General features: G+C 36.2%; 1 protein-coding gene across 21 annotated transcripts in view; it reads right to left on the reverse strand.

Moving 5' to 3' along the window:
- DGKB (diacylglycerol kinase beta) overlaps positions 1-21,921 on the reverse strand; it is an 835,560-nt gene that overhangs the window by 49,539 nt on the left and 764,100 nt on the right. For all 21 annotated transcript variants that reach the window (XM_034963734.3, XM_057302827.2, XM_057302829.2 and 18 more), the window contains 2 exons: positions 3,052-3,172; positions 1,859-1,919 (listed from right to left, as the gene is read on the reverse strand). In XM_034963734.3, coding sequence (XP_034819625.1) covers positions 1,859-1,919; positions 3,052-3,172 — 182 coding nt within the window. The remainder of the gene's footprint in view (positions 1-1,858; positions 1,920-3,051; positions 3,173-21,921) is intronic.

The following is a 21,921-nucleotide window of genomic DNA, read 5'->3' on the forward strand; positions in this document are numbered from 1 at the left end:
GAATACACCAGAAACAAACATGAAGTCATGTTTATGTGTTATACACAAAGTTTGAGCCAGTAGTTTCAGAGTAAAACCATTACAAAGGTAAAATGAAAAATTCCTTCTTACATGCTAATCTGTGCTGTTTGAAATCTGTAACTAAGGTTGTTTACAGTAGTGGTTGAGAGAATGGGCTTTAATTAAAGAGTCTTGGATTTTAGTTCCATATCTACTTCATACCTGCCCTTGAGTATGCTATTTAACCTCCCAGAACTTGTATTTTCTCCATCTAAAAAATGGTGGTTCCATTATTTAGAATTTGTGTGAATATTTAATACATACTCACATATAACATAAGCATTCAGCACAATGCTTGTGCAAGATTAAGACCTTCCCCTGTTGCCCTCTAATCACTTTCTCTCCAAATTTTAACTACTCAGTAAATCACACTATCATTCTTAGGTAAGAGTTAACTTCAATTCAGCCCTTTCTCTCCTCCACCTCCTGCACCCCCAGGAACTCATTAATAAATTTTTCCTGTTCTACCTCTGGAATATAGCTTACATTCATCCACTTTCATTTTACTTCCCTGCTGCCATCTTTGCCCAAGCCCAGAGTACTAGGATAGACCAATCTCAGTTGCTGCACAATACAATCAATCCTCCACAGAGCAGCCAATGTGAACTTAAAAAAATGTAAATCAGATGATGCTTAAAGTTTTCAGTAGTTTCCTATTGTACTTAGAATCAAAATTTAGCTCTTTACCATCAATTTTTTCTACATGATTTGTTCTCTGTCTACCTTTTCTACTTAACCTCTTACCATTCTCCCCTAATTCTAGAAGCTTTGGTTACACCACCCTCCTTAGTGTCTTTTTTTTTGGGGGGGGGATGGAATTTCACTCTGTCACCCAGGCTGAAGTGCGGTGGCACAATCTCAGCTCACTGCAACCTCCGCCTCCCGGGTTCAAGTGATTCTCCTGCCTCAGCCTCCTGAGTAGCTGGGACTACAGGTGTGTGTCACCAAGCCCAGCTAAGTTTTTTTTTTTTTTTGTATTTTATACTAAGCTTTTGGCTGTGTCCTTTCAAAGAGGTCTCCCTTATCTCAAGTAGTATTCTCCACACCTAATCATCATTTCACCTTATTTTTTAATAACTCTTGCAGTCTGAAGTTATATTTATCATATAGTTGTTTATTTATTCGGTCCTCTATTATAGGAATGTAAGTAACTTGAAGGAAATTACATTGTTGGTCTTGTTCATGTTTCTACTCCCAGTGCCAAAAGCAGTTCCTAGCATGTTTTTGAAATGCAATAAAATATTCACTATGCAAATGAAAACTGATTTTTTTTTGAGAGGGGCAAAGTGTCTGACTTAAATAATATCTCATTCTGGAAAACACAATTATGGTAGAAACTGGAGAGAAATTTTTTTCTTAGGGAGAAGCAAGCCCTCAAATCCCCAAATGGAGGCAATAGAAAAGCTGAGAAATAAATTCACATGTAAGCTTAGGTCTGCATTTCTCATAAATAATATTCTCATAATGTGCTCTGAAATAAAAAAGTTTAAGATAAACTTTTATTAATATTTTGTTTAGCTCCATAGTTTATAATTGATCTATGGTTTATAATTGATCTATTTAAAAGATCTATTTATACTTAGGCTAACACAAACATTCAAGAGCTAAATCATTGCCAAGGGTATATAATGTCTAAAACCTAAATGTAGTGGCTCTGACACACAAATAACAACAACAAAAAGACTATTTGCTGATGGGTTGAAAAGACATAAAGAAAAAATTCAGTTATTGTGGTTATTTAGTCAAAGAGGAAAGCAAAACTGAGATTGACATAGCATATCAACTACTCTGTACTCACTGTGCATGGGGTCTGCATCCATGGCTCCCCATCAATTTGCATTGGCAGAGACTTGCTCGTCCTGGGGGAAAATATTTCATTGTAAGTATTGCAAGGAAATACTTTATATTACAGACTATATGTGAGATATAAGATGATGAGACCAGGGAAGGCAATATGGTAATAGTTGGGCTCTAAATTTATCTCCAATGAAAGGAGCTTCAACTCTCCACTATTAATAAATACCCTGAAAAGTACCTTAGTCAGAGGAATATTATGAGCTTCCTGGTAAGTGTAGTGATATTTAAAAAAATTCTGGATGCCAAAAGAAAAATTTCAGGGTTTATATTTAATGACACGATCAGAATTTCTACAGCCAAAAGAGATTCCTTGTTTTTATAACCCTACATTGCAAACTGGGAGAAAGGTGCTTCTCCCAGTTCTTCTAGCACCAACACTTTCAGGTAAATAACATCAATTATTCCTGTGCTACAATCCATGGCTTCCCCTGGGCAGATCACGAGGTCAGTAGTTTGAAACCAGCCTGACCAACATGGTGAAACCCCATCTCTACTAAAAACACAAAAATTAGCCAGGATGTGTTGGTGGGTGCCTGTAATCCCAGATACTCGGGAGGATGAGGCAGAAGAATCCTTGAAACTGGAAGGTGGGGTTGCAGTGAGCCAAGATCGTGCCACTGCACTCCAGCCTGGGCAACAAGAGTGAAACTCCGTCTCAAAAAAAAAAAAAAAAAAAAAAAAAAATTGGGGGGAAATTTTGGGCAAAAAAAATGCTTGAAAAAGTTAAAATTTAAAACATATATAAAATCTTACTGTGGCACTTTAGTCCACGAAATGATTTAAGTCAATGGTGTCTCATCATTGTTTTCATAGATAATTTGCCCAGTAAATACTTTGGTGCTTCAGTAGACTAATATGAGTATAAATCATAAAATTTGTAGGTTTGAATTCGTGCATCAATATGTCCATGGTAGTCAACAAGAGAGAATTAGATTCCAACAAACCATATTAGTAATAGCTAACCAATATTTTAGACAATCTGCCAATGTCCATTATTTTGAAATATATTAGTATTAATAACTGATTATTTGGAGCCCAAAGAAGACAATGTTACTATCAGAGTTCTGCATACTTTTAATTAGTTTGAGGCTATGCCATATCAAACGCCTTTGTCAGTTACAGAAAGGGAACTACCTGATGACCACGCAGGAGCATTGAGCCAGGCGCCGGCCAGCACTTTTCAGGCCTGTGTATATTTGCCCCATCTCCATGGCTCCTTCCAAGCCGACCACCTCCAGCAGCTGGTCACTGAGATCTGAAAGAAAGTAGATGCCTTTTAAGTTGCAATGTGTATACATATGTCCACAATTTAATGCCATTTGATACTATGGAGATTAAAAAAAATAACAGCCACTTCACAAAGAAAGCTTGTCTTAGAAACTTAAAGTAATAAAAAGATGGCCTACTTTTATAACTCTCAGTTTAACTAAACCTTGAGGTTCTGTGGAAAATGATTTGCTGTCAGCTTATTCTAAAACAAAATGGGAAGCACAGATTCTGAGCCAAATAATACAGAAAAAAAAACCCAGTAGTTTTTAACATCAACAAACTTAATGTTATTCCACATGTATATAAGGACCATTTATACATCCCACATCAGACATTTGGCAGCAAATACACATTTCAACACTATAAATAAAATATGAGGATATGCTGTCAAACATGATTTTGTTAAATTACTTGAACAAGAGACCTTGGAGATTATGGAGTTGGAGCTTCTCATTTTATACATTAGAAGATGGGAGTCCCTAAATCTTTGAATAACTTGTCTACAGTAATAGGTAACTGTACAGAAGTTCAAGAAACAATAGTAATTTTGTGAAATGTTTTTCCGATGTTAAGGAATATTCTACAAAATACTGTTTGGTAGTATACTAGATAATTAGTCCCATGCAATCATTATTATTAAATTTTTTTTAGCAGAAGACATTAAAAAGGGGCTAATAGTTAAGAGTTGTTGCTTGTTAGGTATTTACTAGGACTAATTACTTTATATTATCTCATTTGCTTCTGCTCCAGACCAATTTAAGATAAATGTGATTCTCCTCATTTACAGATAGAGAAGCTAAACATTGGAGATGTTAATAATTATTCATATTCACATACCTAGAAAGTGACAGAGCCAAAAGGTGAACCTAATTGCTTTGATGCACTATGCTACATTTGATACATCAATCATATGAAAAGGACAGAATTTACAACATTTTAGAAATCATCTTAACATAAAGGTAGAGGTTGGACTGCGTGAGCTTCAAGGTTCCTTTCCAATCTGAATATTTGCATTCAGCCAGAAAGCAGAAGTTGAACTCACATCAATAGAATCCCACACAGTCCTGTCCCAAGACTCAGTGACAGCCCATCTGCTCACCTATTTAACTCAGAGTGCTGAGACCCTTGATTTGGAGGCCAAAGTCTAGGTGCATATATATGGTTCTTTTCCATTTTAATATTCTTATGTGTTTTTGTGTATTTTCAAATATAAATACATAATTGTACATTGTTTAGTAGCAGAAAAACTAGAGGAGTGGAATACAGTGGGAGGCATGATTATTATACAAGAAAGCCATGTAATAGTTGGTCATATTTGAGGTCGGACTCCTAGAAAAACAAGCAAATGTGTTTTGTATGGAATCCACTTTGTACAGAAAGTGCTCACTCCTCACTAATGACTCCATTTTAGCATAGAGTATAGAGAGGCTAATGATTTATTTTCAGTGTAGTTCAACTGTGTGGCAGCAAATAGTGCTTTGCAATCTCAAAGTTCGTTAAGCCCAGGATCGTAGGTAAATTTAATAAAAGCACTTTAAAAAGAATATGCAACCAAGCCACCAAACTTTTAAGTGAATAATAAAAATCTATTATTTTTAACTTTAAGCTGTAGCTGTAGCACGGGATTACTCCAAGTAAAAACAATATTTTAGCTACAAAATCAAATGTTAACTTAGAGCTTCCACCTTGCTGTTCTAAACCCCATTTAGACTTATTTCTCATGAAACTTATTCTGTGTTTCTAGTTTAAATTCATGTTGCCAAGAACAGATGGACAAGGAATGGAAACATATTCTTTCAGCTGTAGCCGGCACTAAAATGTGCTTGGCTCTATAGCCTGGGTGTTAATATACGCATTTCTTAGATATATGTCAACCAGAAAACGACATTGTGGCAAGCACTGAAGTCCCAGATGTGTGCCTGCTGATATTTATAAAACAACAACTACCACCACGATGATCACCACCACCACAGGACTGGAGTTTGCATTTAGTATTGTAGATTTTGCACCGCCTGATTCCTAAATAGGTAGAATTCTGTGTTAATTTCTGCAATGATCTGAAACTGGTTGATGGGAACCATTCTATAAGAAATGAAACACTTTCTCAAGACAGAGTTAATCTGTGAGCCCTAACTTTTTCATGAATCACAGGGATCTGTCTACACCCACACCATATTGCTACTGTCTACCACCCTCCTTCTGATTTTTTTCTTTCTTTTAATTTGTCTTTGTTTTTCTGCATGCAAAAACGCCTTGAAAATCAATTCTGCTGTTAATAATCAGTAATGAAGATATTTCTCATAGATTTAGAACACCCAGGCTTTTAAACTTTCATGTTCTTGCTAACACAAATAATTTTATAGGAATAGTGCCATGTTTACTAACTCTAGCAAAGGCAAATAAATACCATACTCCTTTTAATTAGGCATTCAGGGAGAGAAAACAAAAACAAAATGAAACTAAATTTGTGTTGCACGAATTTGCCCCCATAACACTTCCACATTTTTTGATACAGCACAATCTGCAATCTGTCTGTATACAATTGATGCCCCCTACCTGTTAATCTTTGAGATCAGGGTCCTGATTGATTTCAGACAGAGAGAGTTTCTATCTATGCAATTTTGAATTCTGTTTCTATATGTGGTATCCTTTGGAACATCAGACTTCCTCACCTCACATTCTAGCTAAGAGTTATTTTAAGAACAGTTCTCCTTGGGATGGCCTAACCAGCTAGATCAACCTATTTAATTGGTTTGCTACCTGGCTACTGGCTTCATATTTAAGAGTGTGAGCAGCAAAAGATGACCTATGGACCGAATCTGGCCCCTAGCCCTTTTTGTATGGCTCACGACAATTAAGAATGGTTTTATATATTTAAAAATATAAAAAAATAAAGTACTATAACATCTGAAAATTATATAAAATTCAAATTTCAGTGCCCATCAATTAGTCTTCATTGGAACACAGCCACATTCACTGGTTTAGGTCTTGTCTACGTCTCTTTTTGTACTACAGAGGCACAGTAGAGACCATATGGTCGACAAAGCTGACAATATTTACTATGTGGACCTTTAGATAAGTTTGCCCACCTATGCTTTAGAGAAACATGAACACTTTCAGGTCACTAAGGCTGTCACTTTAGTACTGCTGCTATAAATGCTAAATGGCAATTTATTTTTTAGTGCCTGAAAGACATAATGTTCCAGCATTAATTCCACAGTGTATGTAACCATGCAAAGAACAGCTGTTCTCCACCAGGGAGTCTCACCACACTTGTGTACTATGAGCATTGCCACAATCCATTGGTTATTTATCATGGAACACCAAAAGTGTCCAAATAATTTTATTACAAAAGAAAGTAGAACAGTTTAACATTCATTAGTGTGCTCAGTCATTGCCTCTGGTTGGCTTCCTTGAGTGTGAGAAAAAGAAGAATCATAGATAGGAAGGCAGAAGTTGCAACCAGACCTGGAGATTCAGGTGGGAAACAGCTCTACCTTCAAAAGTTATCTGTGAAGAACTGTGAAATCCTGACACCATGATACTGAAATCCATTTGTGTCTATCTAGAGGAAGACGTTGCTTTTGTCCAATTTAATGTTATAAAGTATACTTTTGAAGGAAAACAAAATACGTTTCTGAAAGCATTTATATGTCTTTTTAAATACCTCCATGGGAGTAAACAGAGACAAGCTTTCATATTAGGTATTTTCACATTTAAAACAGAACATCTATAAAAGGTATTTCAGAGGGAAGAAACTTAATAAAATCATCAAAATTGGGTCATACTGGATCAAGATTCTTAACACATGGTCTGTGAATCTGAATAGGAAAAATGCAACTTTATTTTCACTAACATGTAATTGAAATTAAGCATTTCTTTCAAATATAAATGTAGTCAGGAACACCTGTGACTTTGTCACTGAGAAATATCACGTTATAGTTGTTACAATATTTCCTACTTTAAGAAAACATAATACGTTTTAATTATCTACGATACCAAAATATCTACAATAGTCTCTATAAAATAAAATAACACATTAAATTTTATTTTTTTATTTTTATCTTATGTAATTTTTCAAAATGTTATTTATATTCATTATGTCAAATTTTAGTAATTATTGAACTTCTAGATTTTAATTTGTTAATAAGAAAGCATATATATCTCTAAATCAAAATTTCTAACAGCATTTTAATCTAATTTTTCATAGAAAAGCATATATATCTCTAAATCAAAATTTTAACAGTATTTTAATATAACTGACTCCCTTTTTTAGCCTACATATTTTATTTTATAAATTTTAAAACATTATGTCTGAGAAGAGTCAGTAGATTTCACCAGACAGGCAAAAAGACTACAGCACAAAAATGGTAAGGAACCCTACTTTAGAATGGAATTTCTCATTTTAAAGTTTATAAATCTTTATAAACTTTATAAATCTGTGAAAATAATTAGTGCTGCATTCATCTGTTACACAGGTAATCAGGGATATGAATGTAAATTTGAAAGTCAGGGGCACATATAGATTAGAGGACACACGAGCAGCTCAGCTAATAAGTGGGTAATATTTATTCATAGCTTAGTCTTCATTTTTGACAGTTATGCCCTGATAATATGTCTCATTATGTAATTGTTTCAGACTGCCATATGTGAAGAAACAGAAGAGAATGCATTACAAACACAGAATGAATGTGGGTTGTAGCATTTCGCAGAATATAGTGGGTGCTGAAGAAAGGGGGAGAAAGGCTGGAGCAGAGTAGGATAAACCCCTTTGTGCAGAGTGTCCAGCAACATTCTGCACCACTGTCAGAGGCCATGTGGAGGTACTCATTGACTCAGCAGGAGCATTTTGAAATCAACATAAATTGCTAATTATATTGACACTTACTGAGTCATTATTTGGCCATAGTAAGACCAGGCTAGCTATGGAGTTGTACCTTTTGAGTGTTTGTAGATTGTATGCCTTCCAGTGATGTTTCATTTATCTAGCAACATTATGAAACATGTCTGAGGACCAAGAATAAACTTTTAAAAGGCCAAGGAACATATGAAATCCATTCACTAAAGTGAATAATTCAATGATTCGTCTTCAAAATGTCCATCTACTTCTAATTGATTCTTAATTTAGATATACTTCTCACAAGCATAAATGCCTGTTTTTCCTGACCTACATAACTCAGAAGACATAAATTTTAAAAGGGGGTGGGTAGGAAGAGTTTTAGCAAAAATTTATTAATATAAACTGTGTTTCAGAGTACAAGTATGTAAAACATAAAGGCAGGCTTTTTGCACCCGAAGGAACATACAATCCAACTGTAGGTCTATTAATAAAGGAGAAACTGTATGGGGAAGGCTAATATATCTACTATATGCCTGCTATGAGCAGGCTCCCTGCTAAGGGATTTATAGGCATTTTTCCATTTAAGACTCTCAACAGTCCTTTGAGATAGGTATTATTCTCCTCATTTTATTGACAGGGAAACTATGTCACTTGTTCAAGTCTTTACATAGAATTGAAAATCTGGTTTTCTAAATAGGTATGCTTGACTCTAAATTCCATGTTACTGTGACAACAGTAAGAACTAACCAATTAAATGTTAACAGTTCTCTTGGATCATCATGGCGGACAGGAGGCAGGACTAGATTGCAGCTCCAGACAGAGCAGCTCGCATGGTAAATTTTAGCTCAATAGATGGCAAGAACAAACCAGCAATCTCGAGAGGACATACAGACCCTCTGACGGAAGTGGACTGCTCCTGCGGAGCCTGGGAGACCCCCCAGATACTGAGTGCCCAACTGAGGAAGTGGGAAAGGGAGACCCTCCTCTCCCCAACACATGCCCCCACTAGAGAAGCTGACAGTCCATTTGCAGGAGAAGTTTCCGGCTTTACCTGGAGCTGAGTCAATTTGGAAAGCCAAGCCAAGTACAGGGGTAGAGGAAGCAGCAGAAAGGCCCTGAGAGCTCCTGGAGTCCCCTAACTGGCCATTCCTGCCTGGCACCACACCACAGGGATCCAACGGGAGGGTGACCAGAGGAGCAGGGGGTAAAACTCCACAGGGAGAAGGAAATCTCTAGCTAAACTTTGTAACAATTTGAACGGGGTGAGAAGCCACCTGGCTAGCACTCAGGAGAGGGCGCAAATCTGGTGTGCAAACTCCACAGGCAGGGGAAGAACCAAGACCTTTTCTTTTGCAGTTGGGAGGTGAGTTTTCAAGCCGGTCTCACCTTCTGCCTGGAAACTAACTCGGGGCTGTTCGTGGGGGCACGGTGAGAGTTAGAACGGACCTTCAGTTTGCATGGGAGCTGTGTGAGGCCTGTGACTGTGGGCTTTCCCCCACTTCCCTGACAACCTGCATGACTCAGCAGAGGCAGCCATAATCCTCCTAGGTACACAAGTCCAGGGACCTGGGAATCTCATCCCCATCCCCCATGCTGCAGCTGCAGCAAGACCCACCCAAGGAGAGTCTGAGCTCAGAAATGCCTAACCCTGCCCTCCTCCTAATTGTCTTTCCCTACTCACCCTGGTAGTGGAAGACAAAGGGCATATAATCTTGGGAGTTCTAGGGCCTTGCCCACTGCCAGTTCCTCTCTGGAAAGCACCACCTCCTGGCAGGAGGTGCAAAAAAAGCATTGGATTAAATCCAGCGTCTCTTTATGATTAAAACTCTCAGCAAAATCGGTATACAGGGGACATACCTTAATGTAAGAAAAGCCATCTATTACAAACTCACAGCCAACATAATACTGAATGGGGAAAAGTTGAAAGCATTCCCTCTGAGAACTGGAACAAGACAAGGATGCCCACTCTCACCACTACTCTTCAACATAGTACTGGAAGTCCTAGTTAGAACAATCAGACTAGAGAAAGAAGTAAAGGGCATCCAAACTGGTAAAGAGGAAGTAAAACTGTCACTGTTTGCTGATGATATGATCTTTTACCTTGAAAACCCTAAGGACTCCTCCAGAAAGCTCCTAGAATTGATAAAAGAATTCAGTTTCCAGATGCAGGATTAATGTACACAAATCAGTAGCTCTTGTACACAATAATGGCGACCAAGTGGAGAATCAAATAAAGAACTCAACCACTTTTACAATAGCTGCAAAACAAACATCTTAGGAATATAGCTAACCAAGGAGTCAAAAGACCTCTACAAGGAAAACTGCAAAACGCTATTGAAAAAAATCATAGATGACATGAACAAATGGAAACACATTCCATGCTCATGGATGGGTAGAATCAATATTGTGAAAATGACCATACTGCCAAAAGCAATCTACAATTCAATGCAATTCCCATCAAAATACCACACCATCATTCTTCACAGAATTAGAAAAAAAAATTCTAAAAATCATATAGAACCAAAAAAGAGCCCACATAGACAAAGCAAGAATAAGCAAAAAGAACAAATCTGGAAGCATCACATTACCTGATTTTAAACTATACTGTAAGGCCATAGTCACCAAAACAGAATGGTACTGGTACAAAAACAGGCACATAGACCAATGGAACAGAATAGAGAACCCAGAAATAAACCCAAATACTACAGCCAACTGATCTTTGACAAAACAAACAAAAACATAAAGTGGGAAAAGGACACCCTTTTTAACAAATGGTGCTGGGATAATTGGCTAGCCACATCTAGAAGAATAAAACTGGATCCTTATCTCTCACCTTATACAAAAATCAATTCAAGATGGATTAAGGACTTAAACCTAAGACCTGAAACTATAAAAATTCTAGAAGATAACATTGGAAAAACTCCCCTAGACATTGGCTTAGGCAAGGATTTCATGACCAAGAACCCAAAAGCAAATGCAATAAAAGCAAAGACAAGTAGCTGGGACCTAATTAAACTAAAGAGCTTTTGCATGGCAAAAGGAACAGTCAGCAGAGTAAACAGACAACCCACAAAGTGGGAGATAATCTTCACAATCCATACATCTGACAAAGGACTAATAACCAGAATCTACAACAAACTCAAACAAATTGGTAAGAAAAAACCAATCCCATCAAAAAGTGGGCTAAGGACATGAATAGACAATCCTCAAAAGAAGATATACAAATGGCCAACAAACATATGAAAAATGCTCTTCATTACTAATGATCAGGAAATGCAAATCAAAACTACAATGCTATACCACCTTATTCCTGCAAGAATGACCATAATCAAAAAAATCAAAAAAAAGTAGATGTTGGTGTGTATGTGGTGAATAGAGAACACTTCTACACTGTGGGTGGGAATGTAAACTAGCACAGCCACTATAAAAAAACAGTGTGGAGATTCCTTAAAGAACTAAAAGTAGAACTACCATTTGATCCAGCAGTCCCTCTAATGGGTGTCTACACAAAGGAAAAGAAGTCATTATTCAGAAAAGATACTTGCACATGCATGTTTATAGCAGCACAATTCACAATTGCAAAATTGTGGAACCAACCCAAATGCCCATCAATCAACGAGTGGTTAAAGAAACTGTGGTATATATATTCAATGTAATACTACACAGACATAAAAAAGAATGAATTAACAGCATTTGCAGTGCCCTGGATGAGATTGGAGACTATTATTCTAAGAGAAATAACTCAGGAATGGAAAACCAAACATCGTATGTTCTCATGGATATGTGGGAGATAAGCTATGAGGAAGCAAAGGCATAAGAATGATACAGTAGACTTTGGGGACTTGGGGGGAAGAGTCGGAGAGGGGCGAGGGATAAAAGACTGCAAATATAGTGAGTGTATACTGCTCAGGTGATGGGTGCACCACAATGTCACAAATAACCACTAAAAAACTTACTTATGTAACCAAATATCACCTGTATCCCAATAACTTATGGAAAAATAAATAAATAAATAAATAAATAAATAAATAAATAAATGTTATCAGTGATGGAAGAGAAAAAAGTGCTACAAAGGAATACATACATAACACCTTAAAATGGTCCAGCAAACAATCCTACCACTAAATTATTTCGAATGTAATCACAAAATTAAAATGAAGTACAAAGCTCCCATTTATAATACCACGTGGGGTAATGTATGAAGAATACTCTGGAGAATCTCAGTAAGAAGGCTAAGAGCCTGGCCCTGCTGTACTCACATGCACCTCTGCCTGGCCCAACATCTGGTTCAGCAGCAGCCATACCTCCCTGGACAGATAGCCACAGGCCTGCTTGGCATCACCACACCTGCACACACCTGAGCCCAGCCTGACAGCCAGTCTGGGTGGTCCCATTTCCCTGCAAATACCATTGCAGGAATGCCTGGCACCATTGCTCTCATGCTTGGTCCAACAGCTGGTCCAGTGATAATTCTGCTTTCCTAGACAGATTGCCACAGGGTCCAACAACCAGCCTAGCGCTCCTGTCCTCAGCAAAACTACACTGCTGCCATCACAAATGCCTGCAGCCTAGAGCACTGAGGCAATATATATCACTGATGAGGATTACAGCTGAAGAAACTGCATGAAGACTACAGTACTGAGTCGACCTAGAGCTAAAGCCAATGCACCACATTTAACACTAGGACTTGTTTACAGGAAAACATTTATCCCTACAAAAGCTACTCCACAATGTTGGAAAAATTGACTATACAATTAGATTCACAGATATAAATGTAGGGCCACAAGAAACATAAAAAAGCAAATTAACATGGCACCCACAAAATGTCTCCAGTAACAGACTCCCAAAAAGGACATTCATATAATATCTGAGAAATAAATTCAAAATTATGATTTTAAGGAAACTGAGCAAGATATAAGAGAACACAGAGAAACAATTCAATAAATCAGGAAAACAATTCATGTTCTGAATGAGAAATTCAACAAAGATATATAGAAAATAAAAAAAGAACCAAGCAGAATTGGAGCAGAAATATTCAATGAACGAAATGAAAAAAATACGTAACTGACAGCTTCAACAACAGACAAGATGAAGGAGAAGAAAGAATTTATGAACTTGAAGACAGGTCTTTTGAAATAGCCCAGCCAGAGGAAGGGAAGAAAAAGTAGAAATAAGAAAAATAGAGAATGAAGAAAGCCTACAGGACTTATGGGACACCATCAAGTGAATAAATTTTCTCATAATAGGAGTGTCAGAGGGAAAGAGACGGAGAAAAGCACAGAAAATTTATTTAACCAAATAATAGCTGAAAAATTCCCAAGTATTGGTAGAGTTATGAACATCCAGATTGAGGAATTTAAAAGATCCCCAATTATATTCAATCCAAAAAATTCTCTCTGAGGCATATTATAATCAAACCGTCAAAAGTCAAAGACAATGAAATAATTCTAAAATCTACAAAAGAAAAGTATCAAGTCTCTTATAAGGGAATCTGCATCACACTATTAGCAGATTTCTCAGCAGAAACCTTAAAGCTGGTAGAGAATGGGATGATATATTCAAAGTGCTGAAAGAAAAAAAAGCTGTTAGTTGAGAATATTATATAAAGCAAAGATATTTTTTCCAGAAATGAAGAAGAAATAAAAATTTTTGCAGATAAGAAAAAGCTAAGGGAATTCATTACCATAAAGTTGGTGTTACAAGAAACACTTGAGAGTGCTACAAATGGAAACAAAAGGACCATAATTACTAACAGGAAAACAAGTGAAAGTATAAAACTCAACGTAGAGTAAGTTAATTAATCAAATTCGTAATATTTCCAGTGATATGATACGTCTTTCAATCCTCTAGTATGAACGTTTAATGTCAAATGGTCAAAACCAAGAATTACAATTAATGGCAAAGGAACACACCACAGATAAAGAAGCAAATTAAGTGAACAAAAGTATAAATTTTAGGGGGAAGGAAAACTGTCTAGAGTAATTTTATGCAACCAAAGTTAAGTTGCCATCATCTTAAAATAGTCAATTCTAACTACAAGACTCTTTATGTTAGCCTGTGGTAATCACAAACAAATAATGTACAGCAGACAATCAAATGAGAATGAGAAAATAAAGCTTAGCACCACAGAAAACCACCAAACCACAGAGGTAAATAGCAAGAGAAGAAGAAAGAAATAAGGAATCTACAAGATAAGGAAAAAATAATGAACAAAATGGCAGAAGTAAGTTCTTATCTAACAATAATAACCTTGAATGTAAATGGATTAAATTTTCCCATTAAGAGATAGAATGGCTGAATAGGCAAAATAAAATAAAATAAGACCCAACTATATACTACCTAAAAAAGATTCACCTCAAAAAAGGCAGGCTGAAAGCAAAGGGATAGAAAAAGATACTCCGTGCAAACAAAAACAAAAATTGAACAGAATAAGCCATATTGATATCAGATAAAAGATATTTTAAGTCAAAAACTGTTAAAAGAGGCAGAGAAGGTTATTATATATAATGAGAAAGGGATCAATTCAACAAGAGGATATAACGATTGTAAATATATATGCAACCAACACAAAAGCACTCAAATATATAGAGCAACTGTTATTAGATCTAAAGGGAGAGATAGACCACAATACAAAATAGTAGGGGATTACACCCACTTTCAACAATGGGAAGCTAATGACAAAAAATCAACAAAGAAACACTGGACTTAAACTGCACCATAGACCAAATGGACCTAATGGACATTTACAGAACATTTCATCCAACAGCTTTAGAATACATATTCTTTTCGGTTGCATGTGGAACGTTCTCCAGGATGAATCACATATTAGGCCACAAAACAAATCTCAACAAATGTAAGAAGAGAGATCATATCAGCTATCTTTTCGGGCCATTATGGTCTAAACTAGAAATTAACAAAATAAAATTTTGGAAATGTTACAAATACATGGAAGTTAAACAACATCCTTTTAGATAACCAATGGGTCAGTGAGTAAGTTAAAAAAAATTAAAATTTTCTTGAGACAAATGAGAATGGGACACATCTTACCAAAACCCATGGGACACAATAAAACCAGTACCAAAAGGGAAATTTATAGTAATAATTGTCTACATCACAAAAGAAGATTTCTAAGAAACAATCCAACAATGCATCTCAAAGGCCTAGGATTTGTTATTAATTTAATAATAAACTAAAGCCAAAATTAGCAGAAGGAAGGAAATAAAACTCAGAGCAGAAATAAACAAAATTGATACTAAGAACAAAAATTCAAAAGATCAACAAAATGAAGAATTTGTTTTTTTGAAATGATAAAGGAAAATCAATAAACCACAAGCTAGGCTAACTAAAAAAAAGAAAGAAGACTCAAATAAATAAAATCAAGGATGAAGTAGGAGATATTAACGCTGATACCAACTTTTTTTTTGCAATACGTTTGCAGCTAGAACACCAGTGTCATGAAAACCATCCCTAAAGTCAAATGGGAAAGAAAAGAAAAAGACTCCCATCAACATTGTCAAAATTGGACACATTGATTCAGGCAAGTCCACCACTACTTTTGATCTACAGATGTGGTGGGACTGACCAAAGAACCATCGAAAATTTTGAGGAAGAGGCTGTTGAGATAAGAAAGAGTTACTTCAAGTATGCCTGGGTCTTAGATAAACTGAAAGCCGAACCTGAACATGGTATCACCATTGATACCCTGTGGAAATTTGAGACCAGCAATTACTACTTGATAATTATTGATAGTCTGGGACACAGGTGCTTTGCGAAAAACGTGAATACAGCCACATTTCAGGCTGACTGTGATGTCCTGATTGTTGCTGCTGATGCTGGTGAATTTGAACTGGTGTCTCCAGGAATGAACAGATGTATGAGCATGCATTTCTGGTTTACACACTGGGTGTGAAACAGTTATTGTTAACAAAATGGATTCCACTGAGCCACTCTACAGCCAGAAAAGGTACAAAGAATCATTGAGAAAGCTGAAACTTAAGAAAATTGGCTACAATGCCAACACAGCAACATCTGTGCCAATTTCTGGTTGGAATTGTGGCAATATGCTAGAGCCATGTGCTAACATGCATTGGTTCAAGGGATGGAAAATCACCTGTAAAGATGGCAATGCCAGTGGAACTATGTTGCTTGAAACTCTGCAATGCATCCTATCACCAACTCATCCAACTGACAAGCCCTTATTTGCGGTCTGCCTCTCCAGGATTTCTACAGAATTGGTGATTTTGATACTGTCACTGTGTTCTGAGTGGTGACTGGGTTACCTTTGCTCCAGTCAATGTTACAACTGAAGAAAAGTCTGTTGAAATGCACCATGAGGCTTTGAGTGAAACTCTTCTGGGGGACAGAGGGGGCTTCAATGTCAAGGATGTGCAAGTCAAAGATGTTCACTGTGCCACCGTTGCTGATGACAGCAAAAATGACCCACCAATGGAAACAAATGACTTTCTTACTCAGGTGACTATTCTGCACCAAACAGGCTAAATCAGTGATGGCTATGTCCCTGTACTGGATTGTCACACAGTTCACATTGCTTGCCAGTTTGCTGAGCTGAAGGAAAAGATTGATTGCCAGTCTGGTAAAAAGCTGGAAGATGGCCCTAAATACTGGTGATGCTACCATTGTCGATATGGTTCCTGGAAAGCTCCTGTGTTGAGAGCTTTTCTGACTATCCTCTGAGTCATTTTCCTATTTGTTCTATGAGACAGATAGTCACTGTGGGTGTCATCAAAGCAGTGGACAGGAAGGCTGCTGATGGTGGAAAGGTCACCAGAGTTGGTGAGGAAGAAATAAAAGGCATCCAAACTGGGAAGAAGGTAGTCAAATTGTCCCTATTTGTAGATGGTGTAATATTTTACATAAAGAAAACTGTAAAGACTCCACCAAAAACTAGTCAAACTGAAAAACAAATTCACTAAAATTGCAGGATACAAAATCAACATACACAAATCAGTAGCATGTCCACAGGATAATAGTGAACTCGCTGAAAAAGAATTTTTAAAACTTTCTTTTACCATAGTTACAAAAAAAACTAGATACCTAGGAATATATTTAACCAAGGAGGTGAAAGATCTCTACAATAAAACTGTAAAACTTTGATGAAATAAATGGAAGAGGACACAAATAAATGGAAAGACATATTATATTCATGAATTGGAAGAATTTTTTTTTAAATGGTCATACTACCCAAAGTGATCTACAGATTTAATGCAATTCCTGTCAAAATAACTATAATATTCTTCAGAGCAGCAGTCCTCAATGTTTTTGGCACCAGGGACTGGTTCATGGATGACAGTTTTTCCACAGACCAGCCACAGGGTTGGGAGGTGGTTTTGAGATGATCCAAGTGCATTGCATTTATTGTGCACTTTATATTATTAGCACTTTATTCATATTATTACATTGTAATATATAGTTATATATTATTTCATTATGTATTACAATGTAAGAATACAACTCACTATAATGTTGAGTCAGTGGGACCCCTAAGCTTGTTTTCCTGCAACCAGATGATACCATCTAGGGGTGATGGGAAACACTGACAGATCATCAGGTGTTAGATTCACATACAGAGTGCTCAACCTAGATCCCCTGCATGCGCAGTTCACAATAGGGTTTGCACTCCTATGAGAATCTAATGCAGATGCTGATTTGACAGGAGTCTGAGCTCAGGCGGTAATGCGAGTGATGGGGAGCAGCTATAAAATACAGATGAAGCTTCACTCTCACCTGCTGCTCACCTCCTGCTACGCGACCCAGTTCCTGATAGGCCACAGACCCATATGCCTGTTTGTGGCCTGGGGGTTAGGGACCCCTGCTTCAGAGAAATAGAAAAAAAACAACAACTATAAAATTCCGTAGAACTACAAAATACCCTAAATAGCCAAAGACATACTGAGCAAAAAGAACAAAGTGGAAGGGATCACACTACCTGACTTCAAAATACAGTATTATACAAAGATATAGTAACCAAAACAACATGGCGCTGGCACAGAAACAGACACATAGACTAATAGAATAGAATGGAGAGACCAGAAATACATTCAACACCTACAGCCAACTGATTTTTGACAAAGATGCCAAAAACACACATTGGGGAAAAAGTAGTCTCTTCAATAAATGGTGCTAGGAAAATTCAATAATCACATGCAAAAGAATGAGACTAGACCCTGACTCATGTTATGTACAAAAATCAACTCAAAATGAATTAAAGATTTAAATGTAAAGTTTGAAACTATGAAACAACTAGAAGAAATCACAGAGAAAATGCTTTATGATGTTAGGGTGGGCAAGGACTTTTTAAATAAGATCTCAAAAGCACAGACAACGAAAGCAAAAAGAGACAAATGGAGTTTCATTGAACTAAAAAGCTTTTGAAGAGGAAACTATTCACAGAGTAAAGAGATAACCTAGAAAATGGGAGAAAATATATGTAGACTATACTTCTAACAAGGAGTTAATATATAGAATATATAAAGGAACATAAACAACTCAATGGGAAAAAAACCCCCAAATACCTCATTTTAAAAATGGGCAAAAGACTTTAATAGACATTCTCAAAAGAAGACATACAAATGGCCATTAGTTATATGAAAAAAATGCTCAATACCACTAATCATAAAGGAAATGTAAATGAAAACCACAACGAGATGTTACTTCATTCCAATTAGACTGGTGGTTATCAGAAAGACAAAAGAAATCAAGTGCTGGTAAGGTTGTGGAGAAATGGGAACACTTATATGCTGTTGGTAGCAATATATACTAGTACAACCATTATGGGAAACAGTATGGAGGTTCCCCAAAAATAGCCAAAATAGAATTAACATGTGATCTAGCAATTCCACTACTGGATGTATAGCCAAAGGAAATGGAATCAGCACGTCAAAAGAGATATCTGTACTCTCAACTTCTGTAGCACTATTTATAATAGCCAATATATTGAATCGACCTAAGTGTCCAACAGTGGATGAATGGATAAAAAATGTGGCAAATATACACCGTAGAATATTATTCAGCCATAAAAAGAATAAAATCCTGTCATTTGTGACAACATGGATGAACCTGGAGGACACCGTGTTAACCGAAATAAGCCAGACACAGAATGATAAATACCACATTATCTCACTCATTTTTAGATATGGAATAGTAAAAATAATTTTTAAATATAACAATTAAGAAGATAAGAATTTGGTACATAAATGGATTAACAAGAGTCATTTAAAAAATCTAGCAGTGTGAAATGTTGCATTCCCTGTTGAAATCTAAAAATGAGGGGTTAATATATGTTATATTATGTTATATATGTATACAGAAATACATATATTCTGTTATATATGTATACAGAAATACATATATTCTGTTATATATGTATACAGAAATACATATATTCTGTTATATATGTATACAGAAATACATATATTCTGTTATATATGTATACAGAAATACATATATTCTGTTATATATGTATACAGAAATACATATATTCTGTTATATATGTATACAGAAATACATATATTCTGTTATATATGTATACAGAAATACATATATTCTGTTATATATGTATACAGAAATACATATATATTCATAGTGGAAGCCTGACTTTAAAAAGAACTTTTCAAGAATGGATTTGATCATCTCTTTTAAAGTCATCTAGTTTTTGAAAACAACCAGCCGGAGCTGACTATCACTTTGTTTTTATGCTAAAATTCTGAACTCCTTTAAACGAGTCTAAAATAAGGAAAGACCAGAAATCACAGTACAGCATATTGTCAACAACCTCTCTATAGCGACCAAAGGAGTTCAGGGCCTGCAAGTCACTGTGTGATAGTGTACTTGAAAAGTCATCTACACCACAGGAACGCAACCAAATAAATAAGTATTTCACCGACAAAACCCATAGAGAAAGAGTTTAAAGACTTCCCACGGCAATCCATTGCTGCCACTGGCCATGTGTATTATCAGTAAATGTAAATGGAGTTTATGAGGATCAACTAGTGGTGAATATGAACACTGCTGCTTCTGGGTTCTTGAAGCAGTTTGTTCTCGTTAAGCTTTGTGAAGGGACTGAAGGCTTTCCCTTGTTTTCTGTGTGAATGAGCCGTTAGTGTGTGTGGGAATGTTTTCACAGCAGCATGCCTCTTCTGCCCTTTTCTATCAACTGAGCTACTTCACGTGTCTCCTCATATTAGTGCCATCGCTAAACAAAGCAAGCGCTCATGAATGAAGGCTGATGTCAGCAAATTCTGAATAGCTTCTGGAGGGGCATCCTGCACCCTAACACTGATGCCAGCTAAGGGGATGAAGTCACCAGGGAGATCACCCACTCTTATTCTCCTAAGAACTGAGCAGTTCCAGCAATGAAAAGCAATACAAAGCAAACAAACAAATATTCAGATTAAAATGCGATGTAATACAGGGCAGTGCCAACATTACTTTACATATGACTACACGGTCTTTACACTAAATATCCAGAAGTACTGTGAAAATCAGTTATTTTCTTGAAATATATTATAAACTATAATGAGATGTTTCTATGGTCCCTTTATTTTAGTTTCAGTGAAACATGAAAAACACATACAAATAACATTTTAGAAACATGGTAGTACATTTGAACTCACTTATAAACTTAATAATGCTGAAAATTAAAATAAGGACAGAACATGATGATGAGGAAAAGTGATTTACAGTAAACATTTCCTTGTAAAACAGAACTGTTTCTGGTATCCAATTTACCCTGGTTGCATGTAAGTCTTACGTGCTTAGCAAGAGATTGAAAGACTTTATAATATTTGAGGTTATTGTGCATAAAACCATTGCTGGTCAGAAGTAAATCTTACTGTCTTGGCAGTTTGTCTTCAGAGAATAGGCTACATGACTAAATAGAATTAAATCTCAGCAACCTTCATGTAGAACTGTTTGTTGCCGAAAAATATAGGATTATATCATGACGTCTGGTGACTTGCCAGAGAACCCTTGAAAACCTGCTGAGTTCAAGGCTCTGCACAACAGGAATGTCATAGTTTCTGCTTAGAACAGTGTGTGTATTTAAGGAGTTTTGCTGTTAATGCAGGACCAAGGACCCCTCACTCATGAACTGAGACAGGGACTGTTATTGTCAAAAGCACTAAACACACTTTCCTCATTGCCTCACCATTTAAAGATGAGCAGTTTTTGACTCATGCCTCAAAGAAAGAATTATTCTAGTCATAAAAGCCTGCTAAAGTTTTCTTTTTTAAAGCTTATAAACAGACTGCGGGCAGATTGACCTTCATATCTAATAAGCTAACTGTTAACAAGTTAGTACAGTTTAGTATACACCTCAATACTTCTATTTTCTATATTTTTCTCCTCCCCCCACACTCCCTTTCTTTTGAAGTAATTTTATTTCATGACCTTATGTCTACAGAAAAAGAATTATATTACTGTCTGGGATTACTAAATTGAATTAATGTTGACATAAATAGTTTTTTTGGATGGAATTTTAAAATTAATTCCATTTGTAAATAACCATAAGAAATACAATCTCCTTTGTCATTTCGATCACAAAGTAGCAGAGAAATCTCTTCCACACATAAAATCACTTAGAAGAGAGAACTTGCAACTTACTACAGTATAAGAGATTTTCAGTATCTAGTCACCTTATGACTCATATTAATCATGTACTGACAAGTTTCCAAAGAGCTTGAATTAAAAAAAAATAAGCCCTTGTATATAGACATGTTGAAGGACTTAGATAAGTACAAAAATCTCTGTGAAAAAGTTTTCATTGATGTTTTAAAAAGCGTGTTATTTTATCTTTACAAAGGAACTGCACTAACACTAATCTAGCTTTTGGAAAATACAGCAACATTCATGACTAATCGTAGTGTGAAAGGTAGAAA

Source organism: Pan paniscus, chromosome 6 (assembly GCF_029289425.2).
Source record: "Pan paniscus chromosome 6, NHGRI_mPanPan1-v2.0_pri, whole genome shotgun sequence".
NCBI lineage: Eukaryota > Metazoa > Chordata > Mammalia > Primates > Hominidae > Pan > Pan paniscus.